Genomic DNA, 27364 nt, shown 5'->3' with positions numbered 1-27364 from the left:
CAGCATCCGGAACAGGCCCACGAAGCGCGGCCCGAATCCGAATGCTCGCAGGGTTCCGAAGAGATATTCGTGATCCACCCGGTCGAACGCCTTCTCCTGATCCAGGGAGAGGAAGGCGACCGACCGACCGGTCCTCCTGCAGTAGTGCAGGAGGTCCCGAACCAGGAAGATGTTGTCGAAAATCGTCCGGTTCGGGACCGTGTAGGACTGGTCGGGGTGGATCACGTCTGCCAGCACGGACTTGAGCCTCAGGGAGGCGGCCTTGGCCACGATTTTGTAGTCCGTGCATAGCAGCGAGACCGGGCGCCAGTTCTTGAGGCTGCGCAGATCCCCTTTCTTGGGCAGGAGCGTGATAACAGCCCGCCTCATCGAAAGGGGCATCTCCCCGGTCTCGTAGGCTTCCGCCAGGACCCGCGCAAAGGCGGGCCCCAGCAAGTCCCAAAACTTCTTGTAGAACTCCACGGTCAGCCCGTCGATGCCCGGCGATTTGTTGTAGGGCATCTGACTGAGGGCGTCGGTGAGCTCGGCCAGGGTCAGGTGGCCCTCGAACTCGTCCCGCACGCCCCCGCTGACCGTGGGAAGCCCGTCCCACAGAACCCTGCACGCGTCGGAGTCGACGGGATCCGGAGAGAAGAGGGCAGAGTAGAAGGCCCTGGCCCTCTCGTTCACGCTCTCCGGATCCGTCAGAAGGGAGCCGTCCTCCGCCAGGAGGCAGGTGATGTTTTTACGGTCTCCCTTCTTTTTCTCCAACGCGTAGAAGAAGTGTGTGCTGCGGTCCATCTCCCGAAGGAACTGGACCCGCGAGCGCACAAACGCCCCCCGGGACCGCTGGAGCCGCAGGTCCCGCAGGGTGCTCTTCTTCTCCTCGTACGCGCTCTGCTCGAGTTGGTCCCCGCGAGCCAGGCGGCTCTCCAGACCGAGCAGCTCCCTTTCCAGCCGCTCGATCCGCGAGTCCCTCCGCCTGCTCGCGCCCCTCGTGTACTCCTGACAGAGGATCTTGATCTGCGCTTTCCCCACGTCCCACCACTGACGCCACGTGGGGAAGCGAGATCGCCTGCCGTGCCAGACCGTCCAAAAGTCCCGGAAAGACCGCTCAAAGCGCTCGTCCTCCAACAGGCTGTTGTTGAAGTGCCAGTAGGCAGCGGCGTGCCTAGCTGGCGCCACGGCCACCGTCACGACCACCAGGTTGTGGTCCGTGAACGGCGCCGGCCTGATGTCGGAGGAGCGAACGCAGTGAGCGTGGTTCCGCGAGACGTAGAACCTGTCGATCCGGGACTGGGACACCCGCCCCTCCCTCACCCGGGTGTAGGTGAAGGCCGAGGCGTCCGGGTGTTGCCACCGCCAGATGTCCACCAGAGAGAGCCGAGCGATCAGCTCTCTCAGGGCCGCCGACGAGAGCGGGTAGGGTTCCCGCCCCACCCGGTCCGCGGCCTCGAGGGTGCAGTTGAAGTCCCCCCCGAGGACCACGAGCTCGTCGGCGCCGATGGTGTTCAGGTGGGCGGACATCTGGCGGAAGAAGTGAACCCTCGCCGGACCCGTGGACGGAGCGTACACGTTCAAGAGGTGAACGGTAGCGTCCCCGTCCCGGATCCGGTGGTGTAAGAGACGGCCCGGCACGACGTTGACCACATCGAGTACCGTCGGAACGAAGGACCCGGAGAAGAGCGTCGCCACCCCACAAGATGACTCGGTGAGGTGGCTAAACGACACTCTCCCCCCCCACTCTAGCAGCCAGTTGGCCTCGGCCTGCGGTGTCAAGTGGGTTTCCTGCAGGAAGCACACAGAGTAACCTCCCTTTTTCAGGTAGGAGATTACCTGGGCCCTGCGGAAATGGTCCTTGCACCCGTTAACATTGACGGTACTGATGGCATACATGGTCCTCTGTCAGGAGCGGCTGGCGACACTCACGGGAGACCCTGAGATCTCCCGAAGTTCACCAGCTGGTCGTGCAGCTTTCGGGCACGAATGTGCACGCACGTGCCCGAAGTCTTGCTGGCGTGGCCGGCCCTGAGGAAGGATCTCACAGAGTTTAGGACTCTCTCGAAATCCCCCCATTTGTCCAGGGCCAGCTGAACCTTATCCCTGCGGTGGGTGGTGGCCTCCAAGAAGTCCAGGAGCTCCGCCGCAGGGATGTTCGGAGAAGAGGCGGACGGAGCCTCCGAGCCCGCGCCGCACGCGGACTTCGACTCCTCCTCCCTCTCCTCCGGTTCTCCACCGCCCCCCTCGCGGTGAAGAAGCACAACGCACTCACGTTGGTGAGTGAGCGCGTTGCGTCTTATTTTGATTTTCACCGAGTCTCCCGGCGTCCCACCCCCGGGGGACGGCGCGGGAGACATCGGCGGAGGGACCCTCGCGGGCGTCGTCTGCACCCTGGATTTAGGGGGCGCAGACGGGCGCTCGACGCGCGCCGCCGAACCCGACGGCTTGGGTCCCTCTTTCGGGGGCCGAGGCACGGTCTCAGGCCCGTCCCCGACCCTCGGAGGGAGGGGATCTACCCTCTCGGGTTCTTCCCCGCCCTCGGCCGCGGCCACCGGCTCTTTCGGGGGCTCCTCCTGCGCCCCCTCGGTGACCGCGACGGAGACCGGCCCCTCGGCGGTGGGTCGGGGACCGGTCTCGCGGCTCCTTTGCGCTTCCGGGAGGGGATCTACCTCGAGGGCGGCGTCTTCTGCCCTCTCCGGTTCTTCCCCTCCTTTCCGCGCTCCGGCAGCCGACACGAGCGCGGGCTCCTCGGAGCCCGCCTCTGCCTCGGCGGGTGTTTCAACGCCCCCCTCCGCGGCGGCGCGAGAGCCGGAGCTCTCGTCCCCGCAAGAGAGGGACGCCCGAGGCAGTTTTAATTCTTTCTCTGGGAGGGGCGTTTCCTCGCCCCCCTCCGGCCCCTCGGCGGGGGTCTCTTTCGTGGGCTCCCCGGGGCCCGTTTCCGCCTCGGGGCCCGAGTCCATCTCCTCGCCGGAGACGGCAGGACGAGGCGGGTCTTTCTCTGGGAGGGGCGTTTCCTCCCCCCCCTCCGGCCCCTCGGCGGGGGTCTCCAGGATGGGCTCCTTGGGAGCCGGCTCGGCCACGGGGGCCGAGACCGCCTCCACGCCAGAGAGAGGGACCCGGGGCGGATCTTTCTCCAGGAGGGGTGGTTCTTCACCCCCCTCCGGCTCCTCGGCTGGGGTCTCCCGCATTTCCGTGGAGCCCACTTCTGCCTCGGGGGTTGGTTCGGCCGCCCCCTCTTCGGCAACACCGGGTTCTGGGCCCGTGTCGCGGTCGGAGGAGGACGGCGCCCGAGGCAGCCGCTCCGCGGGAGAACCCTCCTTCGCCCCCTCGGCGCTCCCCGCCGCGGCCGGCCCCTCGACGATGGAGTCGGGGCCGACGTCCGCGGTCTCTTGCGGCGCGGGGAGGGGAACCGCCTCGAGGGCTTCTTCCGGTCTCTCGGCGGTGGCTTCCTCCATGGGCTCCGCTTCTTCGGCGGAGCCCCGGACCGCCTCGGCAGGTCGATGTTTCTCCCCCTCTTTGGCATGACGAGGGCCGAGGCCCCCGTTGCCGGTGGAGGGGGGACGCCGAGGCGGGCGTTTGGGTTTCGGGGGGCTTTCTTTCGTCCCCCCGGGGACCCTCGCCAAGAGACCGGTTTTAGTGCACTTATGTGCACAGGTGGGGAAGAGGGCTTGTGCTTTCCTCTTCCCCCTTATGCCGCCAGAGAAGGTCCCCCGCCCCGTCGCGGCAGCGGGGAGCTCGCCTTCGGTGGCGTTTCTCTCCACCCGCTCGGGGAGGAGATGTTTTATTTTACGGGCGGCTTTGCCGCCCTGCCTCGCAGGGGGTTCCGGCGAGGGAGTCTCCTTTTCAGGAGCGCCCCCTGACCCGCCGCCAGACGACGAGGCGGCGGGTTTCGTCTCCCCCCGCTTGGCCTCCCCGGCGGACCCGGCCGCCGCCGCCGCCTTTTTGCTGCGGCCGGCGACCACGGTCCACCCGGCGGCTTTCTCCCCCGGCGCGCTTACGGTAGGCGCGGAGGGTCCGGCCGCCTCGGGGGCCTCCTCCCCCTTCCCCCCCTTTGATGTTACCGGGAGGGGGGCGGGTGTTGTCTTGCCCCCCTCCGCGGGCCTCTTTGAGGGCCCCGGGGGCGAGGTGGACTCGGAGGGGCGCGGTGCGGGCGCGGGTGGCTTTGCGCCCTGCTGGAGCTTGGGGCACCTCTTCTTCTGGTGCCCCAGCTCCTTGCAGTGGTAGCACCGCACCTCCTCCGATGAGTAAAAAATGACATAATTGGTCCCCTCGAAGGGGACCACGAAGCTGCCCTCCGCCACGTCCTGACCCGCCAGTTGAATGGTCACCTGGCGGCGGAAAGATAATATGTGGCGGAGGTGCTGGTCTTTGCAGCCTAGGGGGAGGGGGTGGATAGATGTTTTTATCTCCCCCAAGGCTTGCAAATGGGGCCTGAGCAGGTCGTCCTTCAAGAAAGGTGGCACGTTTGAAAGGACGACCCTAGTGCCCAGGCCCGCGAGCGGTTCGACGGGGATAAAAATCCCCGCCACCGCGAGACCCCTCTCGATTGCCGTGTTCGCGGCGGCCTCCGATTTTAGGAAAAATACGGCTTTCCCGTACATTTTAGAGGCCGCCACGATCGCCGATGGCCCCACCACCTTGGCCATGGCCTTGACAAAGCCCTCAATCGAGAGGGAGTCCTTCAGGAGGCACCGGACTCCGTGCCTCCTGGTAATGTTTTTAAAAGGTGCTGCAGCTTCCGCTGCAGCCACCTTTGCCCACTTTATCGGGGCTTCCTGAGCTTGCCCGCTCATTTTTTTAAATTTTTTTATTTTTATTTATTTATTTAAACAAAAACAAAACAAAACAGACAGACTCACCCCTGCACTCCAATAGTGCAGGGGTGCGCAAAACAAAATAGGAAAAAAGGACTAAAGTTTTTTTTTTTAATTATTTATATTTTCAAAAAAATTTTTTTTTTTTTTTTTTTTTTTAAACAAACAAACACACACATGCACCCCTGCGCTCCAATAGCACAGGGGCACAAACAAAAATGAAAAATAAAAAAAAAAAAAAAAAGAATTTTTTTTTTTTTTTTTTTTTTTTTTTTTTTTTTTTTTTTTAAAACTTATCCTGTTTTATTCCCCACCCAAGAAAATAAAACGAGATAAAATGAAAACAATATAAATAATCAAAATAAATAAATCCAGTTAAAGGTTTTCTTTTTTTAAAAATAAAAACCTTCAACTAAAAAATATAATAAAAATAAGAAACAGGGCAGACAAAAGTGCCTGCCCTTCCCCTACTCTGCCCAAGGCAAGAGCAGGGGATTTTTAAAACAAAACGATTTTTAAAACAAAGTCAAAAACAGTTTTCCAAAGCAAAAATAATTTTAAAATAAACTAGACAATGTGCTCTTAATTATAAAATCAAAAAGCACCTAAAATAAAAGTGAGAAACCAAAGTTAAAATTCAAAGAAGGAAAAAAAAAAAAAAAAAAAAAAAAACCAAAAGGAAAAATCCAAAATGGCCGCCCCCCTGCACTTACAATGCAAGTGCAGGGAGACAAACAAACCAAAACAAACAAAGACTTATTTCAAAGAAAAGAACCGTTCAAAAACTAAAATTCTTTAACTAAAAGGTGCATCACTACTTTAGACAAATGAAAAGAACCCAAAATTTTCCAAAATAAAACTTTAAATCACTGTTTTTTAATCTTTTTCAAAAGGATAAGCAGGAGCTCCACTCATGGGTGACCTGCTCCAAACGACACAAAAGTAGGGGGAGTGGCAAACACTGTTGCAGCAGCAAAGGTCATTCAAAAAGATCTAGACAAGATTCAGAACTGGGCAGACACATGGCAAATGAAGTTTAACAGAGAAAAGTGTAAGGTACTGCACGTTCGTAATCAAAACGTGCATTATAAATATCAAATGGGAGATACTGAAATTGAAGAAGGAATCTATGAAAAAGACCTAGAAGTTTATGTTGACTCAGAAATGTCTTCATCTAGACAATGTGGAGAAGCTATTAAAAAAAGGCCAACAAGATGCTTGGACATATTGTGAAAAGTATTGAATCTAAATCCAGGGAAGTAATGTTAAAACATTAGAATGCATTAGTAAGACCTGATCTAGAATACTGTGTTCAGCTCTGGTCACCACGCTACAAAAAGGATATTGCTGCTCTAGAAAGAGTGCAAAGAGCAATCAGAATTCCAGGTTTAAAAGGCATGTCATATGCAAACAGGCTAAAAGAATTGAATCTATTCAGTCTTGAACAAAGAAGACTATGTGGCGACCTCAAAATTCTAAAAGGTATTGACAATGTCGACCCAAGGGACTTTTTCGACCTGAAAAATGAAACAAGGACCAGGGGTCACAAATGGAGATTAGACAAAGGGCATTCAGAACAGAAAATAGGAGGCACTTTTTACACAGAGAATTGTGAGGGTCTGGAACCAACTCCCCAGTAATGCTGTTGAAGCTGACACCCTGGGATCCTTCAAGAAGCTGCTTATTGAGATTCTGGGATCAACTACAACCAAACGAGCAAGATGGGCCGAATGGCCTCCTCTTGTGTGTAAACTTTCTTATATTCTTATGTTCTTTTAAAGTAGCATATGTTTGTATTTTAAATGCTTCATTGCATTATAACAAATTCAATGAGAACAACTGTACGTTCCTTTTGCGATCAGCTTTAAAACATCAGGTGTGAGTGTGACAGACTTGACAGCGAGAATAAGCAGTCCTGCAAAAATGTACGCGCCCCTCATTATTTTGTTGGCATACCAAAATCGCACAATATGTCACGCAATACCACTGATAAATGTGGTGGGCACCGGCTGAACAGCTGACATTTTGGAGTTACATTTCACTTTCAACATACTGGAATGTTAAACTAAACTAATTAGTCTCTTAATAGATACAACACAGACGCTACATTATTTTTACTGATATGTATTTTGAGTTTACAAGGACACACTATCACAAAGCTCATATAGTCCAGGGTGCATGCAGGGACAGCAGCAGCCATACATAGGTTATTAAAATGTGTCATGCGTCCTGGACTATGATATGATGTGATATGATATGAAATACACTGAAGTTGTACAGTATGAGTTCTCTATGTCACGCACCATGCAGCAACTCATTTATAGAGCTAATTTTTGCGGCGGCGGTGGGGTGTGATATAAGTGTCCTCATTTAAACTGGTTTACATGAAAGATATTCTGTATTACACACTCCACTGATTTCTATTGACAGTCAATGGAGTGTGTCAGATTGTGCTGCTTGTAACGATATTTCAAAATATGAAAAACTTGAAGGCTATTTTAGTATTGCCCAGGGTATGTATTCAATATGTTTACATAACATTATTCAGCAGGTTTCATTTGACTTTATGAAGCAACATGAACTATACAGGGTAATGTAAAACGTCTGGCCATAGCTGTAGTGAAACACAAGGAAAGAAGGAATGCTAAACATTGAAAAGGTAACAATCTGTAAAATTAAAGGTTTAAAATGTTTCAAACAACAGTAAAGGCAGTGGGCTTTTACTGTACCTTCCAAATTAACAGCTACAGTGTACCAGACAGTATTGGTGTAATCAACAACTTAATTTCTTAATAGCAATAAATCAACGATAATCAATGCATTGACTTTTTCTTATCCAAAATAATATTTTAATAGAAGATCCAACTAAAAACACTGTTGTGATTAACAGTTAAACACAAAAACATTCAAATTAAAACACTCCTGATAAAAAAATAAATACAAAGGACTTGAGTTTTTAACAACTGAAAACAATATGCATGCGTCCTCATCAGATGCCCCTTTAACATTGCAATAATAAAAAATACTACATTGTAACAGAAGTCATTTCTATCTGAGCTATGGTTGTTCATTAATGTTAAAATTTTATGTCCAAAGCAAAACATTTTAATTTATCTCACAAATCCTGAGTAATTTAACTACCACACTATTTTTTTTTATATAAAATACTGACATATAATCCAAACACAACATGCTTTAAAACAAAAGAAGGTATAGTAGATTTAAAACAAACAAACAAAAAAAAAAAAAACTTACTGCCTTCATTTTTTAATCAAGAAATCATGAATACAATACGCCTGCTTCTGATTTGGCTTGTCCAGTGCGAATGTATGGGCCTAATGTGTGTACCTTAGCAACAAGCTGAAGTTGTTAATCTACCGAAGTAGCTCTAAAAGAAGCACACACTCAAAGTTTTAATGCAAACCGGCATCAGGAGGCTTCAAACGATTCAAATTTGATACATCTGTTCACCAATATGTAATCAATGCTCAGAAAATTTAAGTGCATATGATCAATAAATCGATGCATCAATTAACTGTTACACCACTACCAGACTTTTAATCAGAATGAACAGCCTACATGTTTGTTAAGATTTATACATGACACAGTTCAAGTGCAAGAGACAGCAGAATGAATACAAGGCAAATACATTGCACAGTACCTGTCGTGTAGTCCCAGGGACATCCTCTCTCCTCCCCTGTGAACGGAGTGATCCACCATGTCCTTTCCACAAGCAGCTCCTCTGTCAAAACAGGGAAGTGGGTGTTTTTTCAAGGGAGTACCAGTTTCTATCTCAATTACTGCTAAAACATCAAGAAAAGCCATCCGCACAGGCAGGGCTTCAGAATGTTCACGTCCACACACACACACACACACACAACGTGCCGTGAAGGGTATGGTCGGGAGCCACACATTATCTACCCTGCGATCAGACAGACATCCCACCCCCCTGGAGATCCGAAAACAAACATGAAGTATTTTTTTATTAGTATGTATTCTGCTTTGAGATGCATGTTATTCTACGAATACTTCCAGAAAGTTCTGTTGAAAAATATTGATGTTTGGGCAAATTACAAAAATAGATGTTTATTCGCAGGGTCTTTATGAGCAATAAAGGACAATACTCGATTATTTTTGTCAAAGTAAATATGTATAAATAAAATAGTTTCATTACATGATCAGTAATAAGGAAAAAAACTGACATTTAGTTCATGAAACATATCTGCTTATATCCACTATTTTAATGATATTGCTATTTATAAAATGTTGTAAAAATATGTATTTAAAACAAGACAAAATAAATGTTCTAATATAACTATAAGTCAAAAACATTGGATTTAGTGTTTTCGTTTTTCTTAGCTCCGCGGTATATTGATATCTACGGTATATTATGATACCAAAATCCCACGATAATAATCGGGGTAAAATAAAAATATCCAAGTATAGCAATTTTTTTTTTTTTTTTTTTTTTTTTTTAGCATTTAAAACAAATGTCTAATTGTGTGGTTTAAAAACAATATGAACTAAGCTTACTCATTTCTGCTTAGCAGAAGTGACCAACTACCCTGCGCGCTCTGGGAAAATTCAATTACTACAGCAGTCACTGCGAAGGTCAGAGAGAAGTTTGATGTGGAACTATTTTGGATTTTAGCCAGATGACCACAGCAATCTGGTTGAAGGCAGACAGACAAAATGTTTAAGGTGTTTTAAAGAAGTGAAAAACAAGGGAGAAAACACCACTAATATATTGAAACAGCTTTCAGATCACCACCAAAATCTCTTTGCTGAAGTTTACTTTTTTTTTTACTGTAGTTTCTTCAGTTCTTTTAGTTTAAGTGAACCCCAGTGTATATTACTTATAAATATAAAAAAGTCAAAAGCAAAGATAATAAGACAGGAATGTGCTAGAAGCTGATCAAAAGGGAGTTCGTTGATGCTTGTTTAATTCGTTATTACAGTGCATTTGCTATAAACTGCAAAGATACAGTTTGCAGACATGTCATTAAAACTGTATCATGTCAAAAATGTTAGCAACATTTTCACATTCTATGGTTTGTGGTAATCTGTATTTTATGTGTATGTAATGTGTTAGCTGTGAGACTCCTGTGTTTTGTATGCATGCGTGAATACAGACTTCAGTGCTAGCGTATCAGTTTCCATCCAGATAACAAGATCAAGTGACACTTCACCTGCGGAGGTAAGCCCAGGACCTTCAGAAGCTTCCGAGTCACACTGCAAAAGGCCGCCAAGGCCAGTTTGTTTTAGAAATGTAGCATTAAATATAATGCTCAACTTTGAATTTTTCACTATTGAATTGCATGTTAGCAGTGTCTTCGGTACTATCAGAAGCAGTTCTTTGGGACTCCCGTGTGGCACATCTGGTAAAGGCGCTCTGTGTGTGGAGTGCAGGTTGGCCTGGATGTTGCCGGTTCGAGTCCAGGCTATTTCATTGCCGACCATTGACAAGAGTTCCCAGGGGGTGGCGCACAACTGGCTAAGCGCCGCCCGAGGGAGAAAGGCCCACCACGCACCAGCGACCCCTGTGGTAAGCTGCGTTGTCCTCCTACACTGTAGCTCTGAGCTGGCTGCATGGTGAGCCTGCAATGTCTTTGCCCCTCCCAAACCAGCACAGGGGTGGTAACGGTGAGCTGAGCCTAAAAATAATAATTGGACATTCTAAATTGGGAGAAAAATAAAAAATAAATTGGTGACTAAATTTTATTTTATTTTTTTTTAATCCGCGGAACTCATTTTATTAAAATATTTTTAAGTGGCGATTTTCAAAATATCAGAACACTATAAAATTGTAAAATGATCGTATTGTGTTTAAAATGAAGGAATACAATGTTTGTGTGTATTACCTAATGTTTTATAGTGTACAGGAATCAACCAGCTTAGTCTATAGCATTTATACTCTGTGGAGTCCTGGGAGACAGTCAACATGGTTTTAGGAAAGGGAGATCGTGTCTAACTAACTTGCTTGATTTTTTTGAGGATGCAACATCGATAATGGATAATTGCAAAGCATATAAGAAGAACATAAGAAAGTCTACAAACGAGAGGAGGCCATTCGGCCCATCTTGCTCGTTTGGTTGTTAGTAGCTTATTGATCCCAAAATCTCATCAAGCAGCTTCTTGAAGGATCCCAGGGTGTCAGCTTCAACAACATTACTGGGGAGTTGATTCCAGACCCTCACAATTCTCTGTGTAAAAAAGTGTCTCCTATTTTCTGTTCTGAATGCCCCTTTTTCTAAACTCCATTTGTGACCCCTGGTCCTTGTTTCTTTTTTCAGGCTGAAAAAGTCCCTTGCGTCCACACTGTCAATACCTTTTAGAATTTTGAATGCTTGAATTAGGTCGCCACGTAGTCTTCTTTGTTCAAGACTGAACAGATTCAATTCTTTTAGCCTGTCTGCATATGACATGCCTTTTAAGCCCGGAATAATTCTGGTCGCTCTTCTTTGCACTCTTTCTAGAGCAGCAATATCTTTTTTATAGCGAGGTGACCAGAACTGCACACAATATTCAAGATGAGGTCTTACAAGTGCATTGTACAGTTTTAACATTACTTCCCTTGATTTAAATTCAACACTTTTCACAATGTATCCGAGTATCTTGTTGGCCTTTTTTATAGCTTCCCCACATTGCCTAGATGAAGACATTTCTGAGTCAACAAAAACTCCTAGGTCTTTTTCATAGATTCCTTCTCCAATTTCAATATCTCCCATATGATATTTATAATGTACATTTTTATTTCCTGCGTGCAGTACCTTACACTTTTCTCTATTAAATGTCATTTGCCATGTGTCTGCCCAGTTCTGAATCTTGTCTAGATCATTTTGAATGACCTTTGCTGCTGCAACAGTGTTTGCCACTCCTCCTATTTTTGTGTCGTCTGCAAATTTAACAAGTTTGCTTACTATACCAGAATCTAAATCATTAATGTAGATTAGGAATAGCAGAGGACCTAATACTGATCCCTGTGGTACTCCGCTGGTTACCACACTCCATTCTGAGGTTTTTCCTCTAATCAGTACTTTCTGTTTTCTACATGTTAACCACTCCCTAATCCATGTACATGTGTTTCCTTGAATCCCAACTGCGTTCAGTTTGAGAATTAATCTTTTGTGCGGGACTTTGTCAAAAGCTTTCTGGAAATCTAAATAAACCATATCATATGCTTTGCAATTATCCATTATCGATGTTGCATCCTCAAAAAAATCAAGCAAGTTAGTTAGGCACGATCTCCCTTTCCTAAAACCATGTTGACTGTCTCCCAGTACTCTGTTACCATATAGGTAATTTTCCATTTTGGATCTTATTATAGTTTCCATAAGTTTGCATATAATAGAAGTCAGGCTTACTGGTCTGTAGTTACCTGGTTCAGTTTTGTTTCCCTTTTTGTGGATCGGTATTACGTTTGCAATTTTCCAGTCTGTCGGTACCACCCCTGTGTCAAGAGACTGCTGCATGATCTTGGTTAGCGGTTTGTAAATTACTTCTTTCATTTCTTTGAGTACTACTGGGAGGATCTCATCCGGCCCAGGGGATTTGTTTATTTTAAGAGCTCCTAGTCCCTTTAACACTTCTGCCTCAGTTATGCTAAAGTTATTTAAAACTGGATAGGAACTGGATGACATGTGGGGCATGTTGTCAGTATCTTCCTTTGTAAAAACTTGTGAAAAGTAATCATTTAACATATTTGCTATTTTTTTTTCTTCCTCTACGATTTTGCCATTTGTATCTCTTAAACATTTAATCTCCTCTTTGAATGTTCTCTTGCTGTTGTAATATTGGAAAAACATTTTGGAATTGGTTTTAGCTCCCTTAGCAATGTTCATTTCTATTTCTCTCTTGGCCTTTCTAACTTCCTTTTTGACTTGCATTTGCAGTTCTGTGTACTCTTTCTGTGTACTTTCTTTTTGGTCCTTTTTTAATGCTCTGTAAAGTGCCTTTTTTCGCTGAATATTTTTTTTAATTGATCTATTAAACCATTTTGGCAATTTAGTTTTACATTTAGATTTGTCTACTTTAGGGATATAATTGTTTTGCGTCTCTAGTACTACATTTTTTGAAGAACAACCATCCTTCTTCTGTGGGTGTTTTCTCTATTTTACTCCAATCTACTTCTGTTAGACTCTGTTTCATACCTTCATAGTTTGCTTTTCTAAAATTGTAAACCTTAGCTTTAGTCTTTACTTTTGAGGATTTAAAAAACACTTCAAATGAGACCATGTTGTGGTCTGAGTTTGCCAGTGGTTCTCTGACCTCTGTTTTAGTTATTCTATCTTCGTTATTTGAAAAGACTAAATCAAGGCATGCCTCCCCTCTAGTGGGTGCCTTCACAAATTGTGATAGGAAGCAGTCATTTGTCATTTCCACCATTTCTATTTCATCCTTCGCGCTACCCACCGGGTTTTCCCATTTTATATGGGGGAAGTTGAAATCCCCCATTAGTATGGCTTCTCCTTTGCTACACACATTTCTAATGTCATTGTATAACAGATTATTGTGCTCACCGTCTGAATCTGGCAGTCTATAGCATGCTCCTATTATTATGCCTTTTGAATTTTTGTCTGTTATTCTGACCCATATTGATTCGGTTTTATTTTCTTTGTCCAGGTTTAACACCTGGGCTTCAAGACTGTTTCTTATGTATAGCGCTACCCCTCCTCCTCTTCTGTCCTGCCTGTCTTTCCTATACAGTGTATACCCACAAATATTATATTCATCCCGATCACTCTCAGACAACCAAATTTCAGTAACACCTATCACATCATAGTTACCTGTTAGTGCAGTAGCTTCAAGTTCTAGAATTTTGTTTCTGATACTTCTAGCATTTAGATAAACACATTTAATGGTTGTCTTACCTGAGTTGTTATTCCGGGCTTAAAAGGCACGTCATATGACATGGTTTATTTAGATTTCCAGAAAGCTTCTGACAAAGTCCCGCACAAAAGATTAATTCTCAAACTGAACGCAGTTGGGATTCAAGGAAACATGTACATAGATTAGGGAGTGGTTAACATGTGGAAAACAGAAAGTACTGATTAGAGGAAAAACCTCAGAATGGAGTGTGGTAACCAGTGGAGTACCACAGGGATCAGTATTAGGTCCTCTGCTATTCCTAATCTACATTAATGATATAGATTCTGGTATAGTAAGCAAACTTGTTAAATTTGCAGACGACACAAAAATAAGAGGAGTGGCAAACACTGTTGCAGCAGCAAAGGTCATTCAAAATGATCTAGACAAGATTCAGAACTGGGCATGGCAAATGACGTTTAATAGAGAAAAGTGTAAGGTACTGCAAAAATAAAAATGTACATTATGAATATCATATGGGAGATACTGAAATTGAAGAAGGAATCTATGAAAAAGACCTAGGAGTTTTTGTTAACTCAGAAATGTCTTCATCTAGACAATGTGGGCAAGCTATAGTGGTACCGACAGACTGGAGAATTGCAAACGTAATACCAATCCACAAAGAGAGACAAAACCGAACCAGGGAACTACAGACCAGTAAGCCTGACTTCTATTATATGCAAACTTATGGAAACTATAATAAGATCCAAAATGGAAAATTACCTATATGGTAACAGGGTCCTGGGAGACATTCAACATGGTTTTAGGAAAGGGAGATCATGTCTAACTAACTTGCTTGATTTTTTTTGAGGATGCAACATCGATAATGGATAATTGCAAAGCATATGGTTTATTTAGATTTCCAGAAAGCTTTTGACAAAGTCCCGCACAAAAGATTAATTCTCAAATTGAACACAGTAGGGATTCAAGGAAACGCATGTACATGGATTAGGGAGTGGTTAACATGTAGAAAACAGAAAGTACTTATTAGAGGAAAAACCTCAGAATGGAGTGTGGTAACCAGTGGAGTACCACAGGGATCAGTATTAGGTCCTCTGTTATTCCTAATCTACATTAATGATTTAGATTCTGGTATAGTAAGCAAACTTGTTAAATTTGCAGACGACACAAAAGTAGGAGGAGTGGCAAACACTGTTGCAGCAGCAAAGGTCATTCAAAATGATCTAGACAAGATTCAGAACTGGGCAGACACATGGCAAATGAAGTTTAACAGAGAAAAGTGTAAGGTACTGCACGTTCGTAATCAAAACGTGCATTATAAATATCAAATGGGAGATACTGAAATTGAAGAAGGAATCTATGAAAAAGACCTAGGAGTTTATGTTGACTCAGAAATGTCTTCATCTAGACAATGTGGGGAAGCTATAAAAAAGGCTAACAAGATGCTCGAATACATTGTGAAAAGTGTTGAATTTAAATCAAGGTAAGTAATGTCAAAACTGTACAATGCACTAATAAGACCTCATCTTGAATATTGTGTGCAGTTCTGGTCACCTTGCTATAAAAAAGATATTGCTGCTCTAGAGAGAGTGCAAAGAAGAGCGACCAGAATTATTCCGGGCTTAAAAGGCACGTCATATGCAGACAGGCTAAAAGAATTGAATCTGTTCAGTCTTGAACAAAGACGACTACGTGGCGACCTAATTCAAGCATTCAAAATTCTAAAAGGTATTGACAGTGTTGACCCAAGGGACTTTTTCAGCCTGAAAAAAGAAACAAGGACCAGAGGTCACAAATGGAGTTTAGACAAAGGGGCATTCAGAACAGAAAATAGGTGGCACTTTTTTACACAGAGAATTGTGAGGGTCTGGAATCAACTCCCCAGTAATGTTGTTGAAGCTGACACCCTGGGATCCTTCAAGAAGCTGCTTGATGAGATTTTGGGATCAATAAGCTACTAACAATCAAACGAGCAAGATGGGCCGAATGGCCTCCTCTCATTTGTAAACTTTATGTTCTTATGTTTTACTTTCTAAAAGATAACACAGTATACACTGAGTGTACACAACATCAGGAACACCTGCTCTTTCCATGAAATAGACTGACTAGGTGAATCTAGGTGAAAGCTATGATTCCTTATTGATGTAACCTCTTAATTCCACTTCAAATCAGTGTAGATGAAGGGGAGACAGGTTAAAGAAGGGTTTTTAAGCCTTGACACAATTGCGACATGGACTGTGTATGCGTGCCATCCAGAGGGTAAATGGGCAAGACAAAAGAGTTAAGTGCCTTTGAACGGGGTATGGTAGTAGGTGTCAGGCGCGCCAGTTTAAGTGTGTCAAAAACTGCAATGCTGCTGGGTTTTTCACGCTCAAGTTTCCTGTGTGTATCAAGGATGGTCCACCACCCAAAGGACATCTAGCCAACGGCAGGCTAGTGGTCGAAAATAGCTCACTGATGAAAGAGGCCAAAGGAGGCTGACACGAATTGTGCAGAACAACAGATGGGCTACAGTTAGTACTGGACTGTCAGTTGACAACACTGGTGCCGAAAGACCCATAAAAGAATGCACAACTCGTCGTACCTTGACACAAATGGGGTATGGCAGCTGACGATCTAACAGAGTTCCACTTCTTTCAGCAAAACACAAGAAACTGCGGTTGTAGTGGGCTAAGGAACAAAAACACTGGAAGATTGGAAAAACATTGCCTGGTCTGATGAATCCCAGTTCCTGCTGTTTCATGCTGATAAGAGGACCAGGGTATGGAGAAAACCAAATGAGTACATACATCCATCATGCCGCGTGTCAACATTGCAGACTGGTGGTGGTGTGATGGTGTGGGGTGTATTTTCGTGGCACATGTTGGGCCCCTTGATAAAAGTGGAACAACATTTGAATGACACAGGATATCTGAACATCATTCCCAATCAGGTGCATCCCTTCATGGCAGCAGTGTATCCATTTGCTAACTGATTTTTTCAGCAGGATAATGCCCCATGCCACAAGGCTAGGATTGTCCAGCAATGGTTCCACGAACATGGCAGTGAATTCAGCTTACTGCAATGGCCCGCCAAGTCACCAGATCTCAATCCAATTCAGCATCTGTGGGATGAGATGGAACAAGCTATTCGGAGTAGAGATCCACTACCAGGCAACTTGACACAACTGTGGGAAGCATTGGAGTCAACATGGGCCAGCATCCCTGTGGAACTCATTCAACACCTTGTAGAGTCCACACCCAGATGAAATGAGGCTGTTCTGAGAGCAAAAAGGGGTGCAACTCAACATTAGGAAGGTGTTCCAAATGTTTTGTACACTCAGTGTAGATTCATGGTGGTATTTTAGGGCTCCGGACTTTCCATTCTCAGGAATGGTAAATTCCGTTTTTCAAAATGTCCAATTCCGTTTTTTAACAATTTATGACATTTTTACATAAAAAAAAACTATTGAAAATTAAAGTCCCTGAGATACTGTAGTTTTCAGGAAAAATATTTCTTAAAACAGTCCACTGGTAACAATGTACTGTAGGTCAATCAACAAATAAAGGTGTTTTGAAAAAAACAGCTTATTGCTGGCATTACAATACACAGACTAGTCAAAAATGAGGGGCATTATTACAAAAATATACCATTTTCATAAAATTACAAATCAAATACAATGTTCAGGACACTTCTCTCCCGTCTGTAGTTTCATCTGCAACAAGGCAGACTGGTTCATGCTGTACTTGCTGTAAAACTGCTTGCACGTATTTCTCGTATACCCTGGACAGATTGCCTTAGTTAGAACAGGGCTCTTCAACTAGTTAGGGTGTCAGGTAGGAAAAAAGCTAGGAGTAGGTAGGCCAAAGTATTTTACTCTGCACACTTTAAGCAATAACAAATATTACATAATTTAATGTTCACATATTGAACAAGACTTACACATTTTACCATATGAATAGTACTTTAATAATAGAACTGTTGTGATGACTTTCTGCATGAGGTATTATGTTATTAATTGTAAGTATTACATTATGTGTATGTGTCTTTTATAGTTAAGTTGTTTTTAATCATTATGTTTATATTGTGTGTGAATGTCTTTTTATAGTCGTTTTTATGTGCTTACTAATTCAGTTGCTTTAATATGCTTTTATATTAAGGTTCTATACAGTATTGTATAGTTTCAAGTTCTTTCCTTTCCCATCGGCAAAACCAGCAACGTGCAGTTTTGCACAGCCTAATACAACTCAAAGTCACAGATGGGCGTCTGAGCTAAACACCAAAAGGCAAGAGATTATCAGAATAGTGTGAGATGGGGGAGGGGAACTGAAAAACAAGATGGCTGCGCCCTGCTAGGTACAAGTGGTATGCAACCCCCCCTTATACCCTGCAGAGGGAATGTGCAATGATAGAGTGGAAACCCCTATCATTGGACAGAAGACAGACAAATGAGAGTGGAGTCAACACTTGTTTACAAAGGTATACAGTGCCTATAGAAAGTCTACACATCTCTTAAATTTTTTTCACATTTTGTTGTGTCAGTGCCTCAGAGTTTTATGCAATTAAATGAGGATTTTTTCCACTTATCTACACACCATACTCCACACTGTTAAGGGGAAAAAGGTTTTTACTGAGAAAAAAAAGCATATATTAAAACTAGGGATGCACCGAATCCAGGATTCAGTTTCGGATTCGGCCCGAATACCTACTTTTTGAGCAGAGTTCGGATTTAGCCGAATACTTAGGATTCGGTGAACCGAATCCGAATCTTACATCTGTACCTCCATTTAATACATCCCTCCAATGGTGTGCAGTTCTTCTTTAAATAAAATATACAAATCCGGTATTGAATGTAACTTTTGTACAGTATTTAAAAATACGTATGATGAACTCTGTCGCAGCTCTCAACTTCCTAAATTACTGGTGGCGCACGCACTAAACACACACAGCTGCTGAATGTAAACATACCCCCATATGCAACAGCACATTTTTCATGGAGTAAAGTTATGTAGTAAACCTGTAATCTATAGTAACGGTAAACTGTTGTAAACTTGTTTACTTCTTGTAATATTTTTTAAACTATTTCATAGCTTATTTGATATGTGTTACACACAGAGTGCATTTAAATCAACGTAGGTTTTATTTCGCAGGGAGATCACTCAGGTCTCTCACCATGGTATCTTTTCCTTATAACGCTGAGTCTCAGATCAGATGACACAGGTTGAAACGTCATCAAGAAAATAGTGGGTTATGGCCAGTGGTGTAGTCCTAAAACTTAAAGAACCGGAAAGCCAATTAAAATATTGATTTTTCTAACACAAATGATTGGAATTCACGTTTTATTTGTACACTGAACTTGAGAGAACAAATCTGGCCTGTTTTGAAAGCATCTAGCGTGTTAATGTAGTCTTTGGTGGTTTGGTTATTTGTTTTACTTTTTATCATGTGTGGTTTTTTTTCTATTCTTTTCTATTATGTCATCTCCAGCACAGAACTCCAATCATCACGCTGTCCTAGTACATCACATCCTTTTTTCTGGGGCTCTGCATCCAATACAATTACAAATCACACTAACGCTCAGTATTTTTATATGTCACCAATTTAAGAACTATCAGTAATTTTTTTTTTTTAAATATACTTTTAAAAGACTATTTGCCAACAGTGTTGAACAATGTAAGTGTTGAACAATTTAATTGTATTACTAAATAAAAATAAATAAAAATATTAGCTAAAAAAATAAACAGCCAAACAGCCATTCTGGTATTGTAAGTTGTGACTAACATTACCTCCCAGTGTTTTTTTTTTTTTTTTTATTTTAAATACACATGTAGCACTTATTTATGGTTTTGTAATATACAGTATATTAAATCTTAAATGCAAGGGCAGTTAATCACTCCATTCCCCGGGTCTATGACCGATGTACAAAACAGCTTTAAACCTGTGTTTATGGCCTCAATCGTAGCATGCACTTCTGCTGTCAGCTGTCGTCGTCAGTGTTTTTACAAAAAAAAAAAAAGCGTTATCCTTCTTAAAGTAGTACTGTAGTTTGTAATAGAAGTACTAATGTTCCCTTCAGTGCATCACAAGAAGGACTGAATCAGACAATTGTGCGGGAGATTTGACTACACACATTTAAAATACGCGCTATTCAGACTCAGATTCTGAATGTACCATTAAAACTTTAATCAGTTCATACGTCAGGAAATGGTTGGGAGTTCCACACAGTGTGGGACTTTATGGTAAAGGAATACTGCAGCTACCAATCTCTGCCCCAACCCGAGGAGTTTAAGTGCACCCAAGTCCGACTTGAAATGACATTAGTAAATTCACGCGACAAATGCATAAGGGAGGCAGCACCTGTGTTGAACACTGGAAGAAAATGGGCAGCAAAGAAAGCAGTTGAAGATGCTAAGGCTGCCCTTCGAATCTGTGATATTATGGGGCAAGTTAAGCATGGAAGAGGGGGTCTTGGTCTGAGTTCAGCTCCTCCTACATGGCACAAGGCAACCCCAGCTCAAGCTGGTAATCAATGAGGTGCAAAAGGAGGAGAGGATCAGGTGTGTAAAAGGCATTTCCCAGGCCAAGCAGGGAGAATGGATGAGATGGGAGAGAGTGGAACAATGCAAGATCGGCTGGCAAGACCTATGAACAATGGAAGAGAGCAGGATCAGTTTCCTCATCAGATCAACATATGATGTTCTCCCATCAACCCAGAACATAACCTCTGGGTGGGTCAGGATCCCACATGTCCTTTATGTTCCTCACCTGCAACATTAAGGCACACTTTGACAGGATGTAAGGTGGGTCTTGGCCAAGAACGGTTTACTTGGCGCCATGACCAGGTGCTGCGATGTTTTGCCTTAGCATTGGAAGACAAGGGTAACATGACCAATAAGTTGCCACCAGTTCCATCAAAGCATTACACACAAGACAATATTCCTCCATTCAGGAGAGCAACCACCAAGAAAAGGTGTTAAAACCAGGCCTCACCCAGAACAACTGGAAGCTGCTGCCGGATGTTGATCAATGGCTTATTTTTCCACCTGAGATTGCCACCACTAACCTTCGTCCAGACATTGTCTTGTGGTCTGGATCAGCCTTGTTCACCTGGTAGAGTTAGGTAGAGGATGCTAGGGGAGGATGCTGTGGATGAGGCGTATGAGAGGAAGAAACTTCAGTAGGCTCAACTAGCTGTTGAAGCAGAAACAGCGAGGATAGAGAGTCAGAGTTTACCCAGTGGAGGTGAGTTGTCGAGGATTTGTGGCACATTCTACAACCCGATTTCTCAGCTGTCAGGTTCAGTGGCCAAGAGCTGTGTCGCACAGTGAAGAACTTATCTTAAGCAGCAGAAAGGAGCAGCAACTGGCTGTGGTTGAGATGGAAAGATTGTGGATGGGGATCTCAAGCACAATAGAAAGAAAGCAACGCTGATGTAGGAGTTAGTAAGCTGGGCTGAGTTGAGTGAGGGATTGAGGGGGGTGATGCTGGGACGCCATGAACACTGTTGAGCCCTCTTGAGGTGTGTTGGGCTAGTCGACAAAAAACCAAGGACAGAAGGTGCCCACTTGAAGAAGGATATCTACATCAACAGATGGAAAGAAACGCAAATGGATGGAGATGCAGATGGATCACATTAGTTTACTGTAAAGCTACGTCTTAGTTGGTGCTTATCTTGGCGCCAAGTTCAAATCAGCATGAAGTTTTAACATCTACTCTCATGTAATGGAAATCAGGCTATAAGTCAACAAAAGGAGAATATTTTGAAAAGACGTGTATACTTTCTATAGGCATTGTAAATACCCAACATTGTAAAGTTTTATCAGTCTTTTCATCTCTTTCGAATCAATTCCATAGATATCCTTGCCTTCTAACACAAACATATGCACTGAGCTGTACTAAGGTCTTGTCTAAAGCCAGTTTAAATCTTGTGCTTAAACGACTGTATTGGAAGCATACATTTCTTGTATATAAAGTGTTTTTTTAATCAAAAACCATTCGTCAGCTTAATTTTTTCAATAGATTGGAGCCAAAACCCGGGATTCCTGAAAAGCAACCTTTAATGACTTTTCACAGTGTGGTTTCAGATTAGTCTGTGGCATTATATCATCCAGCAGAGTCAGTTTTTGAATAATCACATATAATAGTGAAGGGAAAGGTAAAGGCAAAAATCAAGATAAGAGTCAAGATACTCGGGGTAGAATCTCTCAGCAGAGCGATCCCATGGTAGGGTGAGAATCAAATAGTGATTTGCTAAGTGTAAGGGACTTACAGGAATTCACAGACAAAATAAAAAAATAAGAAAAATAGCAGCAAATTGTAAATCCTGGTGAAGAGCCAGGTGACATCAAAATTTCGACTGTAAGACTCACTGAGGCAGCAGTCACGTAAATTTAAATCATTGGTGAAGAGCCAATGTACATTAAAATCTCTTATTATAAGTTCCGCTATGGCAAACAAGAGCGAAGTACGTTTAACCTGTTAAACCCCCAGCCTCCCACAGGCAATTTCCGCCTGGAGGGCTATGACCTTAAATAAATCACATTATCTTCCAAAGTATAGACAGCACAGGCATGGTTCAGGGCTTGCATTCAAGGTAAACCCCTGGCCATTAGGACTAATACCTCAGATTTGATATAAGTCTTACTCAGTACCACACTGAAAGGAATATGAGAATATCCAGAAAAAAACATATAAAACAAGAAACGCATTTCATTTGTTTATATTCTATCATCATGTTTTCACCTTGTAGCATATGAAAAGAGCCAGATTTTTTTTCCAGTCCTTCCCCAATATGTCTACTACACTGGATAAAAATTTGAAACTGATTGAATAAAGGGATCAAACCTCTCCAAAAATGAATATTGTGTAAATCTTTATGGCCAGTCATACACAAGTTTCTTGAGCAAGTTCTAAAAGGGAGGTTACCTTCTGGCACCTCACATGCTATACATTGCCACATGAATTAGATTTTGTAATTCTCTTTTTTACTTATTTGTCCAATATTTCATTCAAACGGTAGCCTTTTTGGAGATCTTTGGTATACCCAAAATGTATCCATGATGAGTATGCATGACAAATACTCTCAGTTCATATGCCACAACTGTCTGGCACATTGATCTCACATAACTGTGTGTTTGTGCAGAAGGATGTTGCTACTCAGATTTTTTTGTAGCTCTGAATTTTCAGTACCTGACTATTTTTGTTACTCACTTGCTTGAAAGTATGTAATGTCAAGAAGCAAAATAATGAGATTTTTTTTCCAAAATAAAGTGGTTACACTCATTCAAGCACTGCTGACAGGAGAACATATGTTGATTATTGGATAAAGGTGTCTGCTAAATGTCTACAATAATAATAATAATAATAATAATAATAATAATGAGATTGCATACACCTTTGCTGCTCTAAATCAGGCTGCCAGACTGAAAACACCTCAGTTCCTTTCATCTTTACTTTGATTGACATGTGGCAAACAAAGGAACTGAGTGATTGTTGGAGCAGGCAGACAGCTTATCTTGAAAGGCTAAGAAACCTACACTGTCTCTAGGTGAGTAGCATCACTCCTTGTAATCATGGAAATATAAAAAAGTTTGTTAAACACTCACATGCAATAATCTAAATCAATGAACGTCAATGAGAAAATAATAAAGATGGCCGGGAAGCAACAATTAATTCTTGCAACTTGTATTGCAATGTAAAGATCAGGGACCGTATACAGCAGCACAGCACAGATGAGACATGGTGTTGCTCTTTACTATGCAATAAAAATTGTTAAAAAAAAAATTATTTCTGTGTGCCCCTTGAGAATCAAGTGGTTGCATTTTCTAATAACATTTACAGTAAAAATGAATTGAAAATTACGCATAATAATAATAATAATAATAATAAATGTATAATAATGTGTGGATCCATTACACTTACAAATCCTGAAGAGGCTCCAATCCATCTTCAAATGCTGCTTCACAGACGCTGAATCATCGCTCTCCAAACCAGAAAGTTCATTTTCGCCGTCACTTTCACTATCATCCAAAAACTTCCTCCAAAACTTCAAAAAGACTGAATGTACTTCTTTTTGGATGCTTTGGAACACTGCTCGCCATTTTGTTCGATTTTATAAATTTTACAAATTGAAAAATGATTAGAAAACCTTGATCCTATGTGCGTAATACTGCGCTCTCATTTGCGAATATGTGTCTTGTTTACATACGCACATCGATTACTCTTCAATGAATTAGGCTACAAACAAAGTCAAGGTATGAATGGACAGCTTGTGGCCTCTCCTACAATGTGATTTCACCATCAACAGATACATGTAAGGCCAGAGCAGCGAAACAGACAGCAAGTCGATCCGAGTTGTTTTTGAACCGTGAGGTACTAGATACATTGCAAAGCGAATATCTCAGCAGTGAAATGGCGAATTTGAAAAATTCCTTCGCTGTTTGACGGTAGGAATACAACAGTTTTGATATTGAGTCAGTTTTTTTTTTTTTTGCCGTTTTGCTTTTGTAATAATATTACAGATAATTTTTTTGATATAATGTGTAATTGCAGTACCATTACATATACCGTCGCTGTTTCCGGCAAGTGCGACCATTGTCCTTCCATGGGTGTAAGAGGTTAACCCTTTGCGGTCCTATGTCAGACCAGGTCCGACATTACAATTTTCCCTTTCCAGTCCAATATTGGACCTTGTCCGACATAAAAAAGACGTAACGCACAGGTGTCTAGTCGTCGTCTCTTCAGAAAAAGCCGAGAAAACCTTTCAATGGCCGAGTGAGACTGATAGAAACCAAATGAAGATGAAAAAAGGGTGCATCTCATAGCCCCATGCACCACAGAGATAACATGGACACAAAGGCGATCGCTGTTTCCGCGTCCAATGCTCAAAGAATATCATGGACATTTGCAGAGCTTTATGAAATGATATAGTAATAAAATAATGACTAGTAATAAAATAACGAGTGATCATGGAGTGATCAGCGAACATGGAGTGGGGCTTGACTGGGGATGCAGTACTTAGTGTACTTTTTAGTGCCTTTTAAACTCTGAAAAACAAATATTTTAAAGCATCCGTAAAATAAACAGTTCGTGTGAATTGGACCCAACACCCCTGACAAGCGCTGAATAAATGGACCGTTAAGGGTTAAAATCCTGGTGTGTGAGGCCTACTGGCGATCCCAAGTGGGCTTTATTTTATAATCACCTCCACGGACTGTATTTCCCATGGTTGATATTTAAGACTTGATCGCTGAGAGACCCTCTTGTAGCACTTCTGAGTATTATATACAGGGGACAAATAGGAAGATTAAAATGGCCAATGATGATTTCCATCACATGAGAGTAGATGTTAAAACTTCATGCTTATTTGAATTCGGCTCTCGCCAAGATAAGCACCAACAAAGATGTCCATCCATTTGTGTTTCTTTCCATCTGTTGATGCAGATATCCTTCTGCCTGGTGTTGATGACTAAAGAGTAATGCTAGCTTTAGGGGTCAGCTTACTTTGCCTCCCCAGCGCATCAGCACACACAACGGCTACAATGTTGGCTCCGGGGATCAACCACAGTGTGTTCCTCCCCAGCACATCAGCATGACAACTGTCTGGATTGAGTTCAGTAGGGTACATCTCTGGGGTCTTCAAGTGGGCACCTTCTGTCCTACGAGGCAGTCTTCCCAGCGACAGCGAGTGGAAGCGACAGCGAGTGGGAGAAGTACAGCGTGGAAAAGTACAGAGCAGTTTCGAAGCAGAAAGGAGAAATTGCATCTTGAATTGCTTTAATCAGAAAACAGAGGACATTGGGGAAACACAGCCGCGTGTGTTTTTCTGATAACAAACAAGCTGAAACTCGGAGCAGCTGATTCAAATTCAGCGCCGTTTTGAGACACGGGCGAGGGGAGGAGCCGACAGCACAGCAGAACAACGCAGTTAAACGAGGCAGTCTTCCCAGCGACAGCGAGTGGAAGCGACAGCGAGTGGGAGAAGTACAGCGTGGAAAAGTACAGAGCAGTTTAGAAGCAGAAAGGAGAAATTGCATCTTGAATTGCTTTAATCAGAAAACAGAGGACATTGGGGAAACACAGCCGCGTGTGTTTTTCTGATAACAAACAAGCTGAAACTCGGAGCAGCTGATTCAAATTCAGCGCCGTTTTGAGACACGGGCGAGGGGAGGAGCCGACAGCACAGCAGAACAACGCAGTTAAACGAGGCAGTCTTCCCAGCGACAGCGAGTGGAAGCGACAGCGAGTGGGAGAAGTACAGCGTGGAAAAGTACAGAGCAGTTTCGAAGCAGTTTGAAAGCAGGTTGACGGCTGCAGAAGAAACTAAACTTCAAAAAAAAAAAAAAAACCCCTCAACATGGTCTTCAAGCCAGTAATCTGTGACACCTGCTTGATGTGGGAAATCCGAGAAAACCCAGCGGAGCTAAACCAAGTGTGCGTAAAGTGCCGCGCGATCCAGGATTTGCATAAACTAGTAAGCATGCTAGAAATGGAGCTGGAAGAAGTGAGACAGCAACAGGATCTTGAGGAACTGGCACACCCACAATTCATGGAAGTCTGCATCACCCCTAACAGACTGAAAGCCACCAGGGAGATAGAAGGTCAGAACAGCTGGGTTCAGGTAGGCAGAAGCAGGGAAAAAAAGAAACTTCGTCAAACACAACCACCAGAAATCAAAACAACCAACAGATTTGAGTCACTTCAGAATTGTGATGAGCAGAACCAACAACAAGAGAATGAAAGGAACAACATCCAGGACCCTATTGACAGTGGTGACCAGACAGCAAAAAGAAGGGAGGTCATGATTGTTGGGGACTCCATATTGAGAAACACAGCAAGTTCAGTTCGCAGTTTGGACCCCCTTACTACAACAGTGTGCTGCCTTCCGGGAGCCTCGGTCAAGCACATCACTGAAAACGTGGACAGGCTCCTAGAACGAACAGGAGACGACCCGGTAGTAGTCGTCCACATCGGTACAAACAACATTGGAAGAGACAGACCAAAATCCCTGCAAAACAAATTCAGAGAGCTAGGAAGGAAATTAAAAGAGAAAACCAAAACTGTGGTATTTTCTGGTATACTACCCGCACCTTGCAAAGGACCATATGGACAGCTGGAAATAATAAATCAAAACCAATGGTTGAAGACGTGGTGCACACGGGAAGGCTTCACCTATCTTGATCATTGGACCACTTTCTACAACGAGGACTATCTGTATAGACGGGATGGACTGCATTTAAATAACAAGGGAACTAGTCTACTTGGAGAAAAGATCCTCGAGCAGGTTCGGAAGCATTTAAACTAGAAAGGAAGGGGGGAGAAATCAACAAAAAAACAGAAGGGAGACCGCATCAAAACAAGAACAACAACTCAGGTAAGACAACCATTAAATGTGTTTATCTAAATGCTAGAAGTATCAGAAACAAAATTCTAGAACTTGAAGCTACTGCACTAACAAGTAACTATGATGTGATAGGTGTTACAGAAACGTGGTTATCTGAGAGTGATGGGGACGAATATAATATTTGTGGGTATACACTGTATAGGAAAGACAGGCAGGACAGAAGAGGAGGAGGGGTAGCGCTATACATAAGAAACAGTCTTGAAGCCCAGGTGTTAAACCTGGACAAAGAAAATAAAACCGAATCAATATGGGTCAGAATAACAGACAAAAATTCAAAAGGCATAATAATAGGAGCATGCTATAGACCGCCAGATTCAGACGGTGAGCACAATAATCTGTTATACAATGACATTAGAAATGTGTG

The 27364-nt window shown here is 43.3% G+C and overlaps 1 protein-coding gene across 4 annotated transcripts in view; it reads right to left on the bottom strand.

Moving 5' to 3' along the window:
* LOC121318627 (kelch-like protein 13) overlaps window positions 1-27364 on the bottom strand; it is a 164789-nt gene that overhangs the window by 92008 nt on the left and 45417 nt on the right. For 3 of the 4 annotated variants that reach the window (XM_041255507.1, XM_041255509.1, XM_041255508.1), the window contains one exon: window positions 8455-8535. In XM_041255507.1, coding sequence (XP_041111441.1) covers window positions 8455-8513 — 59 coding nt within the window. In that variant the 5' untranslated portion in view covers window positions 8514-8535. Of the gene's footprint in view, window positions 1-8454; window positions 8536-27364 lie in introns of those variants that run through there. The other variant, XM_041255511.1, reaches the window with a different exon arrangement.

The sequence above is a fragment of the Polyodon spathula genome, chromosome 7, assembly GCF_017654505.1.
Source record: "Polyodon spathula isolate WHYD16114869_AA chromosome 7, ASM1765450v1, whole genome shotgun sequence".
Taxonomy (NCBI): domain Eukaryota; kingdom Metazoa; phylum Chordata; class Actinopteri; order Acipenseriformes; family Polyodontidae; genus Polyodon; species Polyodon spathula.
This window is presented reverse-complemented; position numbering and strand designations above follow the sequence as displayed.